The sequence below is a fragment of the Ovis aries genome, chromosome 11, assembly GCF_016772045.2.
Source record: "Ovis aries strain OAR_USU_Benz2616 breed Rambouillet chromosome 11, ARS-UI_Ramb_v3.0, whole genome shotgun sequence".
NCBI lineage: Eukaryota > Metazoa > Chordata > Mammalia > Artiodactyla > Bovidae > Ovis > Ovis aries.
Window position 1 is genome coordinate 49,001,064 of NC_056064.1, and position 22,647 is coordinate 49,023,710.

The 22,647-nt window shown below is 44.3% G+C and overlaps 1 protein-coding gene across 1 annotated transcript in view; it reads right to left on the reverse strand.

The window, feature by feature from the left end:
• PITPNC1 (phosphatidylinositol transfer protein cytoplasmic 1) overlaps positions 1-22,647 on the reverse strand; it is a 262,838-nt gene that overhangs the window by 85,020 nt on the left and 155,171 nt on the right. Inside the window, exon 5 of the mRNA XM_015098883.4 lies at positions 5,086-5,157. Coding sequence (XP_014954369.1) covers positions 5,086-5,157 — 72 coding nt within the window. The remainder of the gene's footprint in view (positions 1-5,085; positions 5,158-22,647) is intronic.

Genomic DNA, 22,647 nt, shown 5'->3' on the forward strand with positions numbered 1-22,647 from the left:
GTTAACCCCAAGGTAGGACTGTAACTGAAGCAAAACGTAAAATTTGTATAGCACTTACAGTTTATTAGTGCTTCCAGGTTGTGAATTAACCTGGATGAATCCTCCACACTGTGATCCAGACATTATTTACTCTATTTTCTTGATAGAGAAGCCAAGACTCCATTGCTTAAGTCATAGAGCTGGAGATTCAATATGAAGCTTTTCATTTCACAAAGAACAACTCTGTGTTTTCCCACTGTAACATAACTGAACTAGAAACTAAATAAATGATTAATATTTCTTCTAGGTAACTTCGAAGGAGAGTTCTGTGAAGAACAGAGCCTCGCTCTTCCAGGAACTAAACTGGACATTCTTTCCATCTGATCAGAGTTCTGTTGCTGAGGAATAATGGCTAATGAGAAGAAATATGGTTCCCTCAGGGGCCTTCATTGTGTGTGGGGGGTGGGGGTGGTGGTTATAAATATGCTTTTTTGTAAACTTTTATGTTTTCAGGGGTATGAAGAAATGAAGAAATTTGGAGAACCGGATTTCCTAAGGGTTCACTTGGTTTAGTTTTAAATAGCACTTCATATTCCCTTTAAATCTGTAGTTCTCAGCCTTAATGGCTCTTAGGTTACCCTGAGGAAGTGCAACGAATCCCAGTGACTGGACCCCCATCCCAGACAAATGAAATCAGAATCCCGCGGAGGGGGATAGTGGCATCAGGGAATCTAAAGCTTCCCAGGTGACCTTACTATGCAGGCAGGACTGAGAACCAGTGGCCTAGATCCTCAAGTGGGGCGGGGATGGCCTATCTTCTACCCTCCAAAGAGAATGAATCAGGTTTGACCGGAGGGTAGACCCTACAAGTCCTCACACTTGTGACTGGCAAACTCTGTACTCCTAGAGACACAGTGTAGGAAGCACTGCCCTAGACCAGTCTGTACCCAGGACCAATTAAATCAGAATCCCAGGGTGGGTAGAAACCAGGCAGGAGCTAGGGTTAGAGTTCCTGAGTCCCACACGCAGCCGAGCCTGAGCACCACTGCTTTAAGTGGTGCCTGCTTTGTTGGAGGAGGAAGTGAAGGCAGGCCTGCCCCCCTCCCCGCCCCCCCCCTCCCCCGTTAACTGCAGTGAGTGACAGTAACCTGGCAGCAGCCGACACTTCGAATGATAAGCACCGACTCTCCCAGATCTAGATTTATGGCCTTGGACAAACAACAGAGCCTTACTTTGGCATGGTGCCGTCCTCCCCGCACTAATTAAGGCCTAAATAGTTCTCATCAGCATGTGCATAAAATAAATGGGCCTCAATTTAAGACAACTTCCCCATTGTGTCCTGGTTAATGTAATCACGGTTTATAGGTTTTCACAGTCATAAATATACTAGCTTTATTTTAACAAGGAGAAAATGTTTAAATCTAGATACGCCGATTTCTATTTTTTTACATGCGGTATTGGGTCACGTAAAAAGATGACATAGGTGGTGATTGATAAGAGGATAACAGCATGGACTCTGTTCAATCAGTAATCAATATGATTATCAGTAGTGTTTTTCAATTTAATTATTGCTTCTTATCGTCATCCATTTCATTAAAGTTCTGGCAGGTAGGGAGAGAAACAGGATGCAGATAGCAGTATGAAGGATGGTAGCTGAAAGATAAGAGTATACACCCAGAAAATGCAAAGAAATGGCCTGAGTTTATTAAATAATTTGGCAAAGCAGTGAGACAAGAGAAACATCCACCACTGCACTGCTTTCTTTAGCAATTCTGCCTCCCACCAGAAACTCTATCCTCATCCCTGGACAGAAAAGAGCATGCCAGAACATGCCATCTGCTTAAGGCTCTAGTTTTGAACCCCTGGACAAAGCGATCTTTTAATAAAGTATTATTACATAAATACATATTCCTCATGTTCTGATTTGGAAACATTAACAAGTGTGAATGAAAACCAATGAAGTCCTCCTTTTCTGCCTCCAGGGACCAAGCTTGAACCAGCTGGGTGACCAACAGCTGCTGCTGAATATGGAAATTAGAAGGCAGCAAACTGGCAAAGAAGTCTAATTGAGCTGGAGCTGGCTTGTTTGGTCCAATAGCTCAGAAGCGAGACCTGGGGATGTATGGATCAGAGCCAGGCCGAGGCCGGGCAAAAACACTTCGTGAACTTGGACTTGGGCAAGGTGGGTGCCATGACAGTGAGATACAGAGCTGGCTGCGTGGGCAGTCTCAGAGTCAGCAAGTTGGGGAGAAGGAGGCAACACAGGATACAATAGCTGGCATTTCTCCCAGAGGAAGCACACTGTGTTGATGAGGACTGCTCACAAGTGCTCTGGGGCTCACTGCTTTTCTTGCAGGCTGGCCTAAGTCTCAGAGAGAACTGGCCTTTGGCTTGGGTAGAGAATGCTGGCTCCAGGCATAGCTCCTGCCTTTAGGATGGCTCACTCGGTATTTTAAATTCCTAAGAGAGTAGTGACAAAGCTAAATTCCTAGGAGAGTAGTAAAAAAAGACCTTAGCGCCTGCCAAAAATGGGACACAAGACAATAAATGATAACCATGTGATTTTTTTTTTTTTTAGATTAGACTTGAGCAGAGGATAAACCAGAAGATTACACTGGTCCTACCAACCTATCAGGCTCATGGTGGGGCCACACATCCATTCCAAACCTCTACAAAGGAAGTGAGTTATAACTATCTGTGAAGACAGGACAGCGCCATAGAGAAAAAGAGAAAGCAAGATAATCTGTCTAGAAAGACTAAAAGATGCTTTAACCCCTATTGCTTCCCTCAACCCCATGTTTTTTAGATTGTGCCAAGAAAAGCAATTCAGGCATGTTGATCTCTATCATCCTTTTCTTGATGATTTACAGATACATCAAAATAGTCATACCCACGCCCATATGACTGGCAATTGTTTAAAGAAATACATTTAAGTAGGGAATGCAGGGTAGCTATTAAAAATTACTGGGAAGGATATTTTGTGACATGTTAAAAACAGGATGTTGTATGATTCAACAGGGAAATTGGTTGAAAAGTAAATTCATTAATATTTTGCAGGATGAACCAAAATGCTAACAGGAGTCATCTCTGAAGCATGAGATTACTACTGGTTTTGCTTTACTTCTTTTTTTTTTCCCCCAAAGTTTTAAGAATCATGTGTTAATTTTCCAATCAGAAAGAGTCATTACTTTACAAGAGTTCAAGTTACACTGTGCAACACTACTTTAGACCATAAGACTTTGCTGGAGTTGGCCCCAGTGAAAGTGAAAATCGCTCAGTTGTGTCCGACTCTTTGCGACCCCATGGACTATACATGGTCCATGGAATTCTCCAAGCTAGAATACTGGAGTGGGTAACCTTTTCCTTCTCCAGGGGAATCTTCCCAACTCAGGGATCAAACCCAGGTCTCCCGCATTGCAGGCGGATTCTTTACCAGCTGAGCCACAAGGGAAGCCCAAGGATACTGGAGTGGGTAGCCTATTCCTTCTCTAGGGGATCTTCCAGACCCAGGAATTGAACTGGGGTCTCCTGCAAGGCAGGTGGATTCTTTACCAGCTGAGCCATCAGGGAAGCCTGATTTCAGGCTATAGACAGGGAGATGGGACTGAATGTTTCCTCTGAAGTCACCCATCACCAAGGGATGCTACCCACTGAGGCTCCTGAACTCACGGGGGGACAAGCACCCTTGAGGGTAGCAGTCTTTTCTTCTCTGGATAGTTTCAGGAACTCTGGAGGTGGCATTCACCTGGGACAGATCTATCAAGTGGTCAAATGCGGAGACCCAGGGGGTGCTGTTCTGATCCGAGTCTCTCTAACCAGGCAGGGGTTAGAAAACTTTTTTTCTGTAAAGGGCCAGGTAGTAAATACTCTAGGCTTTGTGAACCACATGAGTTCACAAAGTTCACTTAAAACCAATGAGTTTTAAGTACTCGTTCTGCCACAAACAAATGAATGTAGCTGTGCTCCAAAATACTGAGTGGATTAACCAGTGTCCTCTTTCCCACACTGGTGTGAACTGTATCAATAGTTGTCGGGTGACCCCTCCTGGGAACCACTCAAGCTCTGTTCCAGCAGACTCCACCTTGATTGGGACCATTTGAGTGCTGCACAGATGCACCCATGTCTTCTAGAAGAGTCTGTTCTTGCCAAGGGGAGGAACCTTCTGGAAGATGTTTCTAGAAGCTGTTAACATGATGAAACACAAAGTAGGCCTGGCCAAAGCTGTAAACTGACAATGTTTATGAGCCCTTTAGATATTTCTTTCTGGCACTTAGGCACCTCCAAAACCTCCTGCATCTTGTTTTGGATTTCCTTCGCTCAGTGACGGCATCAAAGGGGTCACTTTGTCTGGAGAGTCTCTCTCGTTCATTTCGATTCAGCCTCAATTGTCATCCTTCTCCACAAATGTAAAACATGTAATTGAGGCAGAAATAAACAGGTGAGGCCTTGCAGCTTCTAGATACAGAGTCTTCCCTCGTGGGTCCTGATGGAACCCACAGCTCAAGGTCAGGGTGAGGTTGTTGTGGGTCAAATAATCCATTCATAAAGGGAAGGGAATTTAGAAATGCTTTGCTCTGACAGAAAGAGGTGGGGTAAAAGCCAGGTCAGAACTGAAGTTTAAGCAATGCTAAGAAACAAAGCTCTTGACTGAAATTTAGTGACAGTCAGAATGCTTCATGGGGAAAACATCTTGCAGGAGGGTTACACTGATTTTTAAGGTGGGATTCATGGGCAAGTATGAGTGTATGTATGTGAACATATGCAGAGCCAGAAAATATATACAGTATGCACATACATATCTGCTCGTATTCATCCTTCTAAGTAAATGTCAATTGTCACGGAGAAAATGTGCGTTCAATCCCATGACCAGAAATCAAATTCTAAGCTCCGAGGTCCCCCTCATCCCTCTTGATCCCTGACGACAATCACTCCAGGTGACAGAGATTTCTGCAGAGAGGCCCAGAGAAAGTACATAAAAATGAGAAGGAAAGCCAGAGGTTCTCTGAGGTCCCAGGCACAGATGGTGGGGCTGGCTCTGTCCACGAGGGGAGAACACAGTGCGGACTGGGGCGAGGGTCGGGTGGGGAGAGCAAGGGGGCTACTCACGCTGTCGTTGCTTCCTTTGTTGTCCTCATACTTGGTTTCTATATGAATGGAGAATTTTGGCAGAAAGGAGCACTATGGGAAAAGAGAAAGGTTTCATCAGCATATACCAGTTTTTTCTCTCTTCACATCTTTAGCTTAGCCTCTGGATGCTCTCCTGGCCTTCTGGTTGTGACCACTGTCCATAACCAGAGATGTTAAGATATTAAGTCCATATCCAAATGTAAGCAAAGCTACCTTTGGCGACGTGAACACAATTTCACCCAGGAGTCAGGCCAGAGAAAATAACTAGGCAATGAGATAAGTTGGCTGGAGAAGGCAATGGCACCCCACTCCAGTACTCCTGCCTGGAAAATCCCATGGATGGAGGAGCCTGGTAGGCTGCAGTCCGTGGGGTCACGAAGAGTCGGACTCGGCTGAGAGACTTCAGTTTCACTTTTCACTTTCATGCACTGGAGAAGGAAAATGCAACCCACTCCAGTGTTCTTGCCTGGAGAATCCCAGGGACGGGGGAGCCTGGTGGGCTGCCGTCTATGGGGTCGCACAGAGTCAGACACGACTAAAGTGACTTAGCAGCAGCAGCAAGAGAGGTTGGTGAAGAGGACATTTCCCAAAGGAGTATATTCTGTGAGTCCAACCACAGGCTTTATAGAAAACCAACCCCCTGAAACAGAGACAGTGCCAGTTCCAGGGTGCTTCCCTTTAGGGAGCAGCTACCACGGCTGGATACCTGGGGGCCAGCCTTAACCATTATATAAGTATTCATAATAAGCTGGAGGTGGTAGAGTAGAGCTGTACGGTATATAAATTATTGAAGTCAGACAGACCTGGCTTTTAGTTTGGGATTTATCACTTGATAGCCATGTGACTTTGGACAAGTCATTGAACTTATCTGAACCCCAGCAGTACTGAAACAGAGACAGCAATGATTACTTAACAGTGACATTGTGAGGGTTAAATGAAACCATGTGCGTAAAACATATCAGTGCTGGGTGTCGAGCAAACATTTAACAAATCAGTATAAGGCTGCATGTGAACTTGACATGAAAGACAGCCTCTTTCTGCTGGCATGGGGGAGAAAAACCCCAAAGGCACATCACCCTGACACCCTCATCTCACTGAGCCCATTCCATGTATTCAGTAGATGAAGGGTTAGCATAGCTTGAGAAGAAGATTTTGATGGAGGTCGATGTGGCCTTCCTCCTGCTTGCACTGGCCCTGAGCTAGGCATTAACCTTCCTGACCTCCAGAGATAGGATCGCAGACTACAGGCTAAAAGGACCCAGCAACTCCACTGGGAGCTGCAGGTATTGGAGGAGTGAGGCTTGGGTCCACATGCTCCCAGTTCCAAGAAGTTGCCTTTTTAATTTATCCAAAGTACATAGACCTGGCCCTGGTCTCAGTGCTTCCAAGTTCTAATTCATTTATTCCTTCTAACTATCCCATGAAACAGGAACTATTATCCTTTTTAAAAAAAATTGGAATATAATTGCTTTACAATGTTGTTTGGGTTTCTGCTGTACAACAATGCAAGTCAGCCATAATTATACGTATATCCCCTCCTTCCTGAACCTCCTTCACCCCTCCCATCCCACCCCTCTAGCCCATCATCGCAGAGCACCAAGCTGAGCTCCCTGTGCCATGCAGTAGCTTCCTGCTAGCTCTCGATTTTACATATGGTAGGATACATACGTTAACACGACTCTCTCAATTCAATCTCCCAGCTGTGTCCACAAGTCTGTTCTCCATGTTTGCACCTCTATTCCTGCCCTGCAAACAGGTTCATCAATGCCATTTTACTAGATTTCATATATATGTTTTAATATATATTTGTTTTGCTCTAACTTCCTTCACTCTGTATTGACAGGCTCAACTTTCATCCACCTCACTACAACTGACTTAACTCCATTCTTTTTATGGCTGAGTAATAGTCCATCGTATACACGTACCACCTCTTCTTTATCCATTCGTCTCTCAATGGACATCTTGGTTGCTTCCACGTCCTGGCTACTGGTTAAGTACATGGCCCACGACCACATAGCCAGTAAAAAGTAAAGTCGTGCTTGAAAGTCTGGTGGCCTGATCAGTGTCCATGCTCTGATGAAGACCCCACTGGTTTTCAGCATGAGATTGCTGAACCTGTAGCAGCAGCACCCTGGAACTTCTAAGAAAGGCAAATTTCTGGGCACAGTGCCAGACCCACTGAATCAGAAACTCAGCGGATGGGACTCACGCATTTTTCTTTGTCAAGCCTTGCAGCATGCTAATGCAGGTGTAAGCTGGGAAACCACACCACTATACCATGTATGGGAAGGAAAGAGAGAATACGCATTATCTAAAATCCCGTGGTCCACCATAAACACCCTTGGCCCACTTGGTCATCTCATGGTGGCCGTGATCCCCTTTCAGCTCCACTGAGATCCCCCAAGTGGCATCTGTGCAAGAAAGCAGAGGCCTTCGATGTACCATTGATAATTCTCCTGACATCACACGTCTGTGTGCATTCAGCCTTCATCTGTCTTAATCCGAGTGAAACAAGCAAGCTGAACCGTGACTAAGGAAACACGGTAACAATCAATCCCAGTAATTGCCTTTATGGAGAACGAAGCCCTGCGATCATTCATTAACACCTTCTTTGCTGTCTCCTCTCAAACCTCTCACTGCACAAGTGCTGCCCTCACACCCAGACCCAGGGCGTTCCAAGGAGGGGCCGTCTGTCATGAATCAAGAGCCCCACCACAGAGCTCTCAATAGCCTTGTGAACTTGAGAACATGAATCTGCAAAGACTTTTCAAAATAACAAGCTTCAGGTGAACTGATTTGTCCTTTTTTAACCCATAATTTGGCTTCTCTGGTGGCTCAGCCAGGGAAAGAATCCGCCTGCAACACAGGCGACGTGGGTTTGATCCCTGGGTCAGGAAGATTTCCTAGAGGAGGGCATGGCAACTCACTCTAGTATTCTTGCCTGGAGAATCCCACGGGCAGAAGAGCCTGGCAGGCCACAGTCCATAGGGTCCCAAAGAGTTGGACACGACTGAAGTGACTTAGCACGCATGCAACCCATAATTCATGAGGCTCCATCCAACGTGTGCACAGTACCAAGTAGCAAAAGAACGGAGCAGTCCAGGGTGGGGAGGTGGGTCTAGGTGAGTCAGAGTGGAACCTGTCAAGAGTTTTTAATCAGCTGAATCTCTAAACCACTTAACTAAGGTCAAACAAGTGAATTTTAGCATTTGGATATTAAATCCAAAATACAAAATGCAAACTCTTATGCAAATTAACAGATGTTGTTATTTCTGAGTCAGGGACTTAGGTTATTTTCATGTCAGAATGGCAATCCTGCAAGAGGCTTGAAGGGTACTTGGTTTTGGCAAGGCAATGGGAAGACACGGACAGGCCAGCCCCAGGCTGCTCAGCTCTATCTCTTTCAGCAGTGGTTTGGGACTGATAATCCCCTTAGGATATCAATGGATGATTCTCAGAGCCCTGTAGTATACATTGCTTCATGTTAAAATCTGAAGTGTCTCTGGCTTGGGGCATTTTTGACACTATCACTAGAATCTTTCCAACTAGATGTCCATCTTGAGATCAACTCCTGCTCCTCCCAAGAAAGTTAGCTTCCCTAAAAATCCTCAGTCAGTCAGTTCAGTCACTCAGTCATGTCCGACTCTTTGTGACCCCATGGACTGTAGCATGCCAGGCTTCCCTGTCCATCATCAACTCCTGGAGCTTGCTCAAACTCATGTCCATTGAGTCGGTGATGCCATCCAATCATCTCATCCTCTGTCATCCCCTTCTCCTCCTGCCTTCAATCTTGCCCAGCATCAGGGTCTTTTCCAAACAGTCAGTTCTTTGCATCAGGTAGCCAAAGAACTGGAGTTTCAGCTTTAGCATCAGTCCTTCCAATGACTATCAAGGGTTGATTTCCTTTAGGATAGACTGGTTGGCTCTCCTTGCAGTCCAAGGGACTCTCAAGAGTCTTCTCCAACACCACAGTTCAAAAGCGTCAATTCTTCAGCGCTCAGCTTTCTTCACAGTCCAACTCTCACATCCACACATGACTACTGGAAAAACCATAGCTCTGACTAGACAGACCTTTGTCAGCAAAGTAATCACTTGGGCCCCACGGGGATATCACGTGGGTCCACGTCTCTGGGCCCCACGGGGATATCACGTGGGCCCACGACTCTGCTTTTTAATTCACTGTCTGGGTTGGTCACAGCTTTTCTTCCAAGGAGCAAGTGTCTTTAAATTTCATGGCTGCAGTCCCCATCCACAGTGATTTTGGAGCCCCCCCCCAAATAAGTCTCTCATTGTTTCCATTGTTTCCCCATCTATTTGCCATGAAGTGATGGGACCAGATGCCATGATCTTAGTTTTTTGAATATTGAGTTTTAAGCCAATTTTTTTCCAGAGGTTCTTTAGTTCTTCTTCGCTTTCTGCCATAAGAGTGGTGTCATCTGCTTATCTGAGGTTATTGATATTTCTCCCGGCAATCTTGATTCCAGCTTGTGCTTCATCCAGCCTGGCATTTCGCATGATGTGCTCTGCATAGAAGTTAAATAAGCAGGGTGACAATATACAGCCTTGACATACTCCTTCCCCAATTTGGAACCAGTCTGTTGTTCCTCTAATCCTAATCGAGTTTAAACTGTTGAGTAAGGCTTTCTTTCCTTTCTCCTTAGCTGGCTCCCTACTGTATGTCACCACTGAGGTTATCTTAAACCCCTTCCCTTTTCAAGACCCGTGCTTGGCTTCACTCTCCCTTCCTTGCAGTTGATAATTTTGGTTCATAGTTTAACAATGACACAGATCACGTGACAGAAACACCTACTTTCCCCTCTCCTCCATTGTCGCAAATCTGCTTCTTTATGCTGCTTCCTATTCTTTGTGAATCAGAGAAAGATGCTGCCTTCTTTATCCCAATGGGAAAGAAAAATAATATAATGATCAGAACTGAGACACAGAGGAGTCATCAGACCTGAGATGTATTGACTTGGGCAAATTATTTTCCCATCCCCAGCGGGGACAATTTTTTTCTACTCTGTAGGTGTGCTGAGAAGATCAGTGAGAATCAGGTAAACCCAGCACAGTACCTGGCGCAGAGTAGGTGCATGGTTGGAAACTTGTTTCATTGATTATTTGCACCCTCTCCCTGCTTCCTTCCTACTGCCTAAAAATATAATGAAAAGGGTCATACTCTTAAAAAACAAAACAAACAAGCATCAAATAACCTCAGTTATGTTCCTTCTGATCTACAACCAACCCCACTTCTCCTGTCTTCACAACCAAACTCTACTAAAAGAATAGTTGATGCTTGCTCGCTCTACTTTTCCACCTCTTATCTTTTTTCTCAAGCAGCGCAATATGGTATGGAAAGGACTGATTATCAGAGAATTTTCAAAGCAGCACTGCTTCTCCATCTACATCCCGTAGGTCTCCCTAAACTGTTCTCTGTGTGTGTGTGTGTGTGTGTGTGTGTGTGTGTGTGTGTGTGAAGTTGCTTCAGTCATGTCTGACTCTCTGCGACCCCATGGACTATAACACTTCAGGCTCTTCTGTCCACAGGATTCTCCAGGCAAGAATACTGGATTGCCATTTCCTCCTCCAAGGGATCTTCCTGACCCAGGGAACGAATTCGTGTTTATGTCTCCTGCACTGGCAGGCAGGTTCTTTACCACCAGTGCCACCTGAGAAGCCCACACTGTTTTATACAAGTAAGCAATTCCTCCAGCGACAGCAGCTCTCTTCCCTCCTCTGGTCCCTCAATGAAAGTGGTCCCTCAGGTTCCGCCCTCCACCCTATTTACTTGCTCCAATTGAGCTCATCTGTTTCTGACTTCCATGACTTATTTTTATGAATCCTCCCAAACTGACATGTCTCACCCGCCTGCCCTTCTCACAGGTCCAGATGCCGACTGGCTGTCCCCAACAAGGGTCCTCTAGGCACATCAAACTGGAAACATCCATACTGAATCTGAATGTTCTGCACTGTATGAGTTTCCCAGAGCTGTCAAATTACCTCGAATCTGGCAGCTTAAAACAACAGAAATGTATCTTCTCATGATCCTAGAGCCCCTAAGCCTGAAATCAAGATGTTGGCAATGTCGTGCTCCCTCTGAAGGCTCTAGGCTTCCAGGGGCCTAGCTTCTCCCACCTCTCCCAGCTTCCAGTGGCCCCAGGGGCTCCTTGGTCTGTGGCTGCAACTCCCATCTCTGCCTCTGTCTCCACATCACCTCCTTCCCTCCATATGTCCCTCTGTCCTCTTCTTATAAGACAACAGTTACTGGATTTATCCCACCTTAAATCTAGTGTGATTTCATCTCTCATCTCAAGGTGCTTAACTAATAACACCTGCAAAGACCCTACTTCCAAATAAGGTCACACTTGAGGTTTTGGTGGACATGAATATTGAGGGGGATGTTATTCCACCTACTATTTGATACACTCACCCATCACAAACAGTGAACTGCTGGGTCCTGCTGACTCAGTTTCTCTCCTTAAGGGGAAGACCTGGAGTCTTCTGCTTCTGACCTGAATCTTCTTTTCTGGCTTTGCCTGGTATTTATCCCATAGCCAGTCACAGAAGATCACTTCCCATTTCATTAAACACTTCTGGCTGCCATGCTTTTTGCCCACAATGCCCTTAGCTTGATATTTCTTTTCTAAATCTTATCATTCAAACACCACTTCAGAATGATTATCTGGTGTTTACAGGTAGCATCCTGTGTGTATTTTTGTCACAGCATTTAATTTATCTCCTTTTCCATCATCACACTGAGCTGTCTGTTTGTCCGGCTCACCAACCAGAAGACAAGCGCCAATGCTATTCCAGTAGAAGGATCCCTCGCCTACAACCCGCTGCCAGTAGGAATGGTGTGAGTCCCTGTCTCCCCAGTTATTCAGGCATCAAAGCATCTATTTTACCTCCAGGTTGCCTGAGTCTGCTTTCTATGACAAAGGTCTTTGCTCCAGCTGGGAAGATACCACTTAACCTAGTCATTCTCAAACATCTAGGGGGTGGAAAGGGAGCACCCCACCTTCCAACCATGGACTTTCTCAAAATACATGCTATCCCCTAGGGATTTGGACACATTTCCTAGAGAGGGGGATTCCATATCACCGAGGGAACTGTCAGAAGTGTGGGAGTGGAAGAAAAGTTGGGAATCCTGACATAACCAAACTTGCATGATGCAAGAAGAGAGATTATCAGGAGTGTCACTCATTGGCTAAAACTGTCTCAGGGATTCAGAATACTCCTATGTTCTCCATGTCACTTGGTTAGCCCAGAGCAACATGGTGGTTGTTCAGTTGCTAAGTCGTGTCTGACTCTTTGTGACTCCATGGACTACATGTAGCACGCCAGGCTTCCCTGTCCTTCACTATCTTCCAGAGTTTGCTCAGATTCATGTCCAGTGAGTTGCTGATGCTATGGAACCATCTCATCCTCTGTCACCCGATTCTCCTTTCGCCTTCAATCTTTCCTAGCATCGTGGAGGAAAGACTAAAATACTCATGGTAGACAGAGTTCTAAGATGGTCTCCAAGAGTCCCAGGCCCTGGTATAATCCCTGGTATAATGGCACATCTTGTATAATCCCTCCCCTTAAGTGTAGATGAGACCTATGAATAGAGACTTCCCTGGTGGCTCAGACAGTAAAGAATCTGCCTCCAACAGGGGAGATCTGGGTTTGACCCTTGGTCAGGAAGATCCCCTGGAGAAGGGAATGGCAACCCACTCCAGTATTCTTGCCTGGAGAATTCCATGGATGGGGTAGCCTGGCTGATTACAGTCCATTGGATCCCAAAGAGTTGGACATGACTGAGCGACTAACACTTTCACTACTCTTCTGAATAGATTACCATGGGGATCAGATAGTGTGGAGTGGAAGTCGCTCAGTCGTGTCTGTCTCTTTGAGACCCCCTGGACTATAGAGTCCTTGGAATTCTCCGGGCCAGAATACTGGAGTGGGTAGCCATTCCCTTCTCCATGGGATTTTCCCAAGCCAGGGATCGAAGCCAGGTCTCCCACAATGCAGGCAGATTCTTTACCAGCCGAGCCATCAGGGAAGACCCTGGGAATCAGATAACGTTACATTATATAAGACTTCATTTCAGAAGCAGATTTTTTCTTTTATTCTTTTTTGCTATTCCGGGTCTTCATTGCTGTGCATGGCTTTCCCTAGCTGAGGCGAGGGGGGGGTCCCTCTTCATTGTGGTGTGTGGTCTCCTCTTGTGGAGCACAGGCTGTAGGGCATTCGAGCTTCAGCAGTTGCAGCTCGCAGGCTTAGTTGCTCCATAGCATGTGGAATCTTCTTGGACCAGGCATCGAACCCACATCCTCCGCATTGCCAGGTGGACTCTTATCCACTGTACCACCAGGGAAGTCCAAAGCAGGTTGGTTTTGAGGAAGTAAGCTGCTATGTCCTAGAGTGCCATGTGGCTAGAACCTGAGGGAAGTGTCTAAAGCCAAGAGTGACGCCTGGAGGCCAGCCAACTAGAAAACCAGACTTCAGTCCTACAACCACAAGAAACGGAATTCTGCCGAAAACCAGTAAGCTTGGAAGAGGACCTTGAGAGTCAGGTGACATTGAAACTATGGCTGAGATTTTGATTTCGGCCTGATGAGACTCTGAGCCAAGGACTCAGCTAACCTGAGCCCCACCAGCTGAGAAAATAAATCTGTGAAGTTTTAAGTCACCATATTTGTGGGGCATTTATTATACAGCAATGGAAAACCAATATAACACCCAACCTCAAGAATACAACCACTGCTTCCCTTTTCAAATCACTCATTTGGCTCTCATCTGAGTAAAGCATCACTGACTTTGAGATTTGAACATATCTAGGAAAATGGGATGGGGAATTTGTACTCTCTCTAACTTAGTTCCATCTGTAATGTCATCCCCTCTGTCAATGGCCACCACTAACTGCCCAGGGTGATAGTTACTAGAAACTGATGCCATGAAACTTGCCACTGATTGTTGTCCAGAGGCAGCAGTGTGCACCTAGCCCACAGGGACCAAGTGCGGTTGCTCAGTAGAAAGAATACAGGTTTGGGAGTGAAACAACCTTTAATTCAAACTCCGGCTTCTTTTCACACAAACTGAGACCTTGGGCGAATTCCTTAATCACTCTGAGCTTAAGTTTTCTCGTCTGTAAAATGGATACGATACCAACCTCTTAGCTGTGGAGTGAGATAAGAAATGTCCAAGGCCAGGCCAAGGTCTGGCTGAACAAATACTACAGAAATGTTGGTATGCCTCATTGTACTCCTCTGCATGAAATCCCACAGCCCAGATGGGGACTAAACAGAGACTGCATGTGTGTAGGGAGACCCCTCCACTGTGTGTGTGTAAGGATGCCTTGGGAGCCTGTGAATTTGCTGAAGCGGCAGCAACAGGAGAACACCTGCCTTCCTGTGACATGGATGGCAGCTAAGCCATGAAGCAGGCTTCAGTCCTTCCAGCCTTGCTCTGACCCCTAACTTGTTGTATTTTGAGGACACGTCATCACATCTTCCAGGTCCATCCCCTTTACTGTCTTCCTTTTCCTAAAGCAGCTCCTCTTTCTGCACGGGGGCCCTTTCCTTTCACCTATCTCAGATTTCCTTGACCCCTTTGCCAATTTCACACAGGGAAACAAGAATACAACCAGACCTTCCACAAGTTTTCTTCTTTCCTAGATCTAAAGGCTTTATGCCTGCTGGTTCACTTAGCCTTATTTTAAAAAAGTGACGCTCAGAGAAGCTAAGAAATAGCATCAAAAGACAGCATTTGGGAGCCCCAGAGGGTCACATGAGATGAGTCTGCTTATAGGCAGAGGGTTGGGGCAGTGACTGCAGAGCAGCACAATGAAGCAGAGAGAGGGGCCATGAAACAGCCTCATCCCTCAGAGCCTAGGGGGCGCTAATGAGTTCATTTCAGCCCCTCCTCTGCCCTCTTCCTCCCCTGGGCCCATTCAAGATCTAGAACCTTCTCCCTCATGAAAAAATCTCTTTCTTTCTCTTGTTGACTAGAAAAGCAACTTGGCCAGAAGACTGTTGACAAATATTCCCTTTATTAGATCCAGGGTTTATTTTGCCTCTAACCCCCTAAAAATAACACAGGTATCATGGAGAAATTGGGGAAAGGAGGAAAAAAAAACTCTTGTCAGCTCCTCTTTGATTTTCTAGCTTAGATCCTCCTAAGCCAGAAGAATCTTACTAGTGTTGCTCTCATCTGCTCCCTGCCAGGACTAACTTCCTTTGTACCCAGCATCTGAGCATCCTTAATTTGCCTTCCAAACATAATGTGATCCAGTGGAATGAACCTCTTATTGGAAAGTGATCATCAGGTAGCTGTGAAATCTCCAGCATCTGAAACTGAATGTGCAGGAAAGTGATGTTCCCTGTTAACACTAAAAACATGTACTTGTATCTCTTGGAAGTGATAGGGGGGAATCTGCAGTCAGGAAGAAGAAATCCAGGAAAGATGAGTAAAGTACCTGGGCTCCTTGCAAGAATAATTTCCGGACACAGACACACCCCAGTTCAGTGTCAGGAAAGAAAAGCAGCATATGCAAAATGCACGGCAGAGCTCAAGTTTCTATTCACTACAGACATGCTTTGGAAAAAAAAATGAAAGAGCTATTTTTAGTCCAGTGATTGATTAGGGTTGCTATGGCAATAAGAATCACTTACGAGAAGGAAAGTGAATGTAAGCGAGTCTTAAAGTGAAAGAGGCAAGTGCACTGGAAATTTTATAGTCGGTTTCTGGGTGGTGCTGGGAGCCTGGCTGAATTGTCCACACCTGCCGAGGGAGAGATGGTGGCTGTGGAGAACAGGCCAGGGGGAGAAGTCTGAGGCTCTCTGGGGGCTCCATACTTCAAAAACATGCAGAGGTGAAGCTTCTGGAAGACCTGCATTATCCACTTTGAGATCATCATTATTGTCATACTATACCCCCCACGTTGCCCAGTGCATGGTGGAAACTGCAAGCTAAAGGGTACTACTGCTGCTGCTGCTGCTGCTGCTGCTGCTGCTAAGTCGTGTCAGTTGTGTCCGACTCCGTGCGACCCCATAGACGGCAGCCCACCAGGCTCTGCCGTCCCTGGGATTCTGCAGGCAAGAACACTGGAGTGGGTTGCCATTTCCTTCTCCAATGCATGAAAGTGAAAAGTAAAAGTGAAGTCGCTCAGTCGTGTCTGACTCTTCGTGACCCCATGGACTGAAGACTACCAGGCTCCCCCGTCCATGGGATTTTCCAGACAAGAGTACTGGAGTGGGTTGCCATTGCCTTCTCCAAAGGGTACTAATCCCTCCCATACCAAGCAAAAATCGTACTCTAAAAGTATGTTTCTAAAACTTAACCTCATCTGGTGGAGTTGTTAAAAACAGATCCCAGACTCCTTTCCTAATGACTTGCTTTGGGAAAGTTGGGAGTCCCAGAGCTCAGATCGGAACCTAGAACTTGATTTTTCCTTTTAAAAATAGCTTTATTCACTCCCATATTATTCTCTCATTTCAAGTGTACAGATCAGTGATTCTTAGTCTATTCATAGAGGTGTGCAACCATAACTACAATCTAATCTTAGACTACTTCGTCACCCTAAACAGAAGCCCCGTACCCACGATCAGTCACTCCAGCCTCCTCCCCTACCTCATGCCTGAAGCAACCACTAATCTACTTTCTGCCTCTGACTTGTTTATTCTGGACATTTCATGTAAATGGAATAACATAGTATGTGGTCTTTTGTGTTTGGATTCTCTCAGCATCCTTTCTATGGCAGAATAATATTCCATTGTATGGACACACCACTCTAAATGTACCCATTCATCAGGTGATGTGATGTCCAGTGCCATGGACATTCTTGTAGGTGCTTTGTGTGAACATGTCTTTTTGTTTCTCTTGGGTATATACTTAAGAGTGGAACTGTCCGTCATATGGTTATGGTTAACTTTTGGAGGACCTGCCAGATGGTTTTCCAAGTGGCTGCACCATTTTGCATTCCCATCAGTCGTGTCCAAGAGTGCCAGGCTCTCCATAACCTTGTCAGCACTTGCAATTGCCCAGTGTTTCTCAACCCCAGGAAGTTCTGGAATAACTTTGGGTCAAAATGATGAACCAAGGTAACCATTCCTCAGTCCAATCTGAGACACACAGACATGACTCAACACTGAGGTAATAATGACAAAACTATGGATACTGTACTATTATCAGGCACTGTCTCAAGTATTTGGTATATAAGAACTCATTTACTCACTCCTTAACCCTCTCATACAACTCTGTGAGGGTCATTTTACAGACAAGAAAACAAAGGCAGGGAAAGGTTGACTAGTATGCCCCAAATCATACATTTACATGATGGCTCTGGAATGGATTCACTCAGGCTGTCTGGCTCTGAGTTCAAGCTCATGACTCCACATCCTGCTGCCTGTTGAGTATTAGGAAGGCACATGAGTGTTCCTATTGGAGTTTAAGTGATCAGCTGGGGTGAGGGTGGTTACGGTCCCTCAGCATGTCCTGTGGCCAATGACAGCAGATAAAACACGTGTCTGTGTGCATCCATCTAATGATCAGTTCAGTTCGGTTGCTCAGTCATTCTGACTCTTTGTGATCCCGTGGAACTGCAGCATGCCAGGCTTCCCCGGCCATCACCAACTCGTGGAGCTAGCTCAAACTCATGTCCATAGAGCCAGTGATGCCATCTAACCATCTAATGATAGATGCGCTTACTTTAAATAAGCCCAAGAGTCTTATTCAAATAGGAGGTACCCAAAAGATATATTGGGAGAAATAATTAATAATTTAAGAAATTCACAGTGGTACTCCTTTAAAATGCCAAAATATCCTAGTACCTTTAAAATATACAATCATTTTCAAAAATTCAAATGTCAATATGATGACTTAAGATAACTCCTATTGCGGAAGTGCTCTTATTTTAAAAAATTCTTTTTTGGCCATGTGGCTTGCAGGATCTTAGTTCCATGACCAGGGACTGAACCCGGGCCATGACAGTGAACACACCAAGTCCTAACCACTGGACCTCCAGGGAACTCCCCTGGAAGTACTTCAAAAGTACTTGCCCAGAACCAGGAAGGGAATGAATCCTCAGGTGTGAAAAAAATATGACAAGTGAACAAATGTTCATTACTATACTGTTGGTCCTATAAAGGACAGGGAAACAACCCCAAAGTCCACCGGTAGAACGTTGGTTAAGTACACTGTCGTGAACTCTAAAGGTTTTTAAAAAGCAAAGTGCAAAACAGAACAACCTCATTTTTGCAAAAAGAGGGGGGAAAAGGCATGTTAGCATATGCACAGAAAAAACAGAGGAATGGATATGAAAATATTTTCATAGAGGAGAAAATTTAAACTATGGGGCCTTTTAATTTTCGGTGATACAGTTTCTTGTAGGACTTGAATTTTATAATAAATATTGACTTTTTCAGTAAGCAGAAAAAATTCAAATCCAATTTAAAAAGTACATAAACACATCCATGATATCCCAAAGTGACTATATTATCTCTAACGGAAGTCACAAATGACTAAAAACTTCCACTGTCTCAAGTGGTTCCTATATCACACTTTTATGGAGTCTTAGAACGAGGTGGATCTGAGAGGTGATACAGTTCAGTAGTTCAAAGCACTTTTTAAATGGCATCCGAGTTCTTTCTTCAAATAATATGTTAGGTAAGTGTCTGGTGGCTAGTGAGGCATGTTCATGGAACTTCCTGGACCAAAAGAAGAAAAGTTTGAAAATCGCTGACTGAGCCCAGTAACACAATGCTTTATTTCTGGTTACCAGCTGAAATTCTTCCATGTCTGAGAGCCAGCATTTTACAAGGAGGCTTGGAGTCAAGAAAATTAAATGTAAGAGTTGAGTCTCTGGCTTGGGGCAGATAAAGTACTTATAGGCTTTTAAAAGATCATTTCCTTTTAGCGTTTATCTGGAATTCAATGCATTCCTCTCTGACCATCTTGTTCTGAAACTCTATCAGACTTGATCTCTCTAATGGAACCCCCATGAAGACATTGATCCTCTGATACTATATTCTGTATTATTATATTAAATATACTCCAAGGCCATAAAGGGAATTTCAGCTTGAGATGGGATCATTCATAAAACTGAACTTGCAAATGCCTTGTCCTTTCACTAACAGGAGACTTACGTTCAGATTGTTCCAGTGAACCTAGCGAAGTAAGTCTAATGGTTAAGATTTATTATCTTCTAGGAATTCAGAGCTGGAGCCTGTGCTATTTGTAAAACAGCAGACTGTGGGTGGCGAATCTGTATGTAGAGGCAGGAGACAACTTAGATTTTAAAGTACCTTTCAACTTTTAAAATTCTTCATCGGAAAATTTTTATCCTTCCATTCTGACTGAAGATTTGTCCCATAGTTGGAAGGTAATATAAACTCTTTTGTGCATAGGAAATCTTTAATAGACACAACAGTTTCAAGAAGGTGTATGTCTGGCTGTCCCACATCTATTCAGAATCTCAGTCATCCTGCAGGGACTGATGTAAATAAAATAAGGGAGATATTTGAGCTTTCTTGGCTGTTCTGGGTTCCCAGGGTCATGGATGACTATACAATCTAGGTGGGTGGCCCTAATGATAGAGTAGTTAGAAAAAAAAAAAACTGCAAAGAAGATAGGACCAGAAAAATGAGAAGGGGAACCCAAGTGGAGAAAATTTTAAAGAAAAGAGAAGAATTTTAAAGAAAAGAGACGGCAAAGAGGAACAGTATATAAGTAATACAGATGAGGATGAATTGGAGAGTGGTTTCCCCAGTATAGGCTGCATCAGAAGAAAAACGTGGCCAAGAGGAGCAGTGGGACCTGAAAGAGAAGTCGGGGAGGGTGAGAGAGAAAGGGGGTATATGGAAGGCAGAGCATGGAAGTACAGCAGGAAAACAGCTGTTTGTATTCCGGCCCACAGTCAGGAAATGCACACCAGCCTCTCCGCTGCTTTTCACTAGCCTGCACCCGACACTGAGGCTTCTGTCCATTCATCAGTTCCTCCACTGATGGAGCCTCGTCCGTCTTCTGATATGCTGAGTAACAGCCACCCACTGGAGAAGCAAGGGCAAGAGGAAGAGGGAGCAAATGCATGAATGAAAGAAAGGTTTCTCAATGGGGAATGGTTTGCTACTGGTGCTTCTATGGAATTGAGGAGGGAAACTAAATTCAGGCTCATTCAATCTACAGTTGGACCTGCCAAGGCAGAAATAAGCAGAGGATGATGGTGAATACCAATAGCTACCCATGATAAAGGCAGGACAAGGAGTTAAGGAGCAGATGGAAAGAAACTGCATGTAAATGAAAAAGAACTGTATGTAAATAAGAGATTGGAACAAACCAGTGGTTCCCCATATACAGGCTGGCATATGGCCAGGTAGGAAACTTTCATATTACAAGCCTTCCCAGTTAAAAATGGTTAACAATCACCCCCTCTTAACCAACTGGGCAAATTCCTCACCTAAATACATACTGTAGTTCAGAGTATCTTAGTGATTAGAAAGGTTGAAAGATGTGGGGACAATTTTGATTCACTTTATTTAATCACTGAAATGTACTATTTCAGTGTATCCATATTTACATGTGTTTAATTTTATTTTTGCAGAAAGAAATCTGCCCACAAAATCTTCCCGGTTGTATTATTCTGATCACACCAACTTGAACTGAACACAACTCCATAGACATCAGTAAATTGTATTAGAAGAGAAATCCAATTTTCAGTACAAGTAGAAAATAGAAAAGAAGGAAAAGAGTATTTTTTAGGGAAACCTTCTTTGGAAAATGCCTTTCAACAAATATTTTTTCCTTTGGTGATTGTCCTCTGTTAAGTCATTCTTATGGACCTAGAGATTACCATGCTAAGTAAAGTCAGTCAGAGAAAGATAAATATCATATGATACCGCTTACATGCATAATCTAAAACAAAAACAAAAACAAATTTATTTACAAAACAGACTCACAGACACAGAAAACAAAATTATGAGGATTTCCCTGGAGGTGCGGTGGATTATAACACACCTGCCAATGCAGAGGACACTGGTTCAATCCCCGGTCTGGGAAGATTCCACACATCGAGGAGCAGCTAACCCCGAGTGCCACACTACTGGGCCTCCGCTCTAGAGTTCGCTCTAGAGTTCGTGAGCCCCAACTACCGAGCCTGCATGATGCAACTGCTGAAGCCTGAGAGCCTAGAGCCTCTGCTCTGCAACAAGAGAAGCCACCAAAATAAGAAGCCCATGAGCCGCAATGAAAAGTAGCCGCCATTCACTGCAACTAGAGAAAGCCCACACAAAAGCAACGAAGACCCAGAGCACTCAAAAGTAAAACAATAAGTAAAAATTAAAAAAGAAAACAAAATTATGGTTACCAAAGGGGAAAGGGTGGGATAAATTAGAAGTCTGGAATTAACAGATATATAATAGTACATGTAAAATAGATTAACAACAAGGTTCTACTGTATGGCACAGGGAACTATATTCAATACCTTGTAATAACCTATAATGGAAAAGAATCTGAAAAAGAATATATCTGAAAAAGAATCTGAAAAAGAATATATATCTGAATCATTTTGCTGTACACCTGAAAGTAACACAACATTGTAAATGGACTACACTTCAATTTTTTAAAAATGCAAATAACTTTAAAACACTACCTTATGGTAAAGAAGCATATTTTAGCTTCTGCTCTCCCCCCACCGCCCCACACCCAAAAGTCGCTGAATCAATTTTTGTACAAAGAAGAGACTGGGAGAGCTGGAGTAAATGGAAATGGGATAAATTGGACAAACAACGCTGGTTGTCCCAAGGTTCCTGCTTCCCCAGGCACCAATTGATTGGGTTGCTGAGACGTGGAGACAAGTGTGAACCCTGAGCAAGGACTGTGGCACATTTGCGAATAAAGCTGGTTTGTAACGGGGTCACTCGTACAACCAGCTCATTTCCTAAACTGAAGTAAATCAGAATGTATAAACTCCCTGTCATCCCCACGTACTGCTGCCTTGGCTGTTTGGTCTAACAGAATTGATTTTGCTTGAAAAGGAAACTTGCAGATTCTGTGTCGCTTAATTCTTCAAAAATCCATTACAGTTGGGAGCTCTTAAAAAAAACTCTTGATGTTTTAGTCACAGTAATCTTTAGACAACATATTAACCCACTAAAATTTAAAAGAAAAGTAACATTTACTGAAATAGAATTAATCCACTAGTCTATTTCAGTTCAGTTCAGTTCAGTCACTTAGTTGTGTCTGACTCTTTGCGACTAGTCTATTCAGTGGGCACGTAATAGCTCTGACCCTGAGGGAAGCTTCTGGAGCACCTCTAAGTTTTAGAAGACTGGCTTTGCAAAATCCAAGGTCCTATGGACAAATAAGTGTGGGAAGTATTATATACTATGGCTCCCTTTTGGAGATTCATAATGTAGCTATTCTGCAATGACATGATCTACTAAAATCTGTATAACCAGGCGTTTCCCTTACTTAACTGGCTATGAACCTTCTTAGTGGTGGTTGTGAATGGTTCTAGACTGTATCCAGCTAAGCTGAAGCTCCAATACTTTGGCCACCTGATGT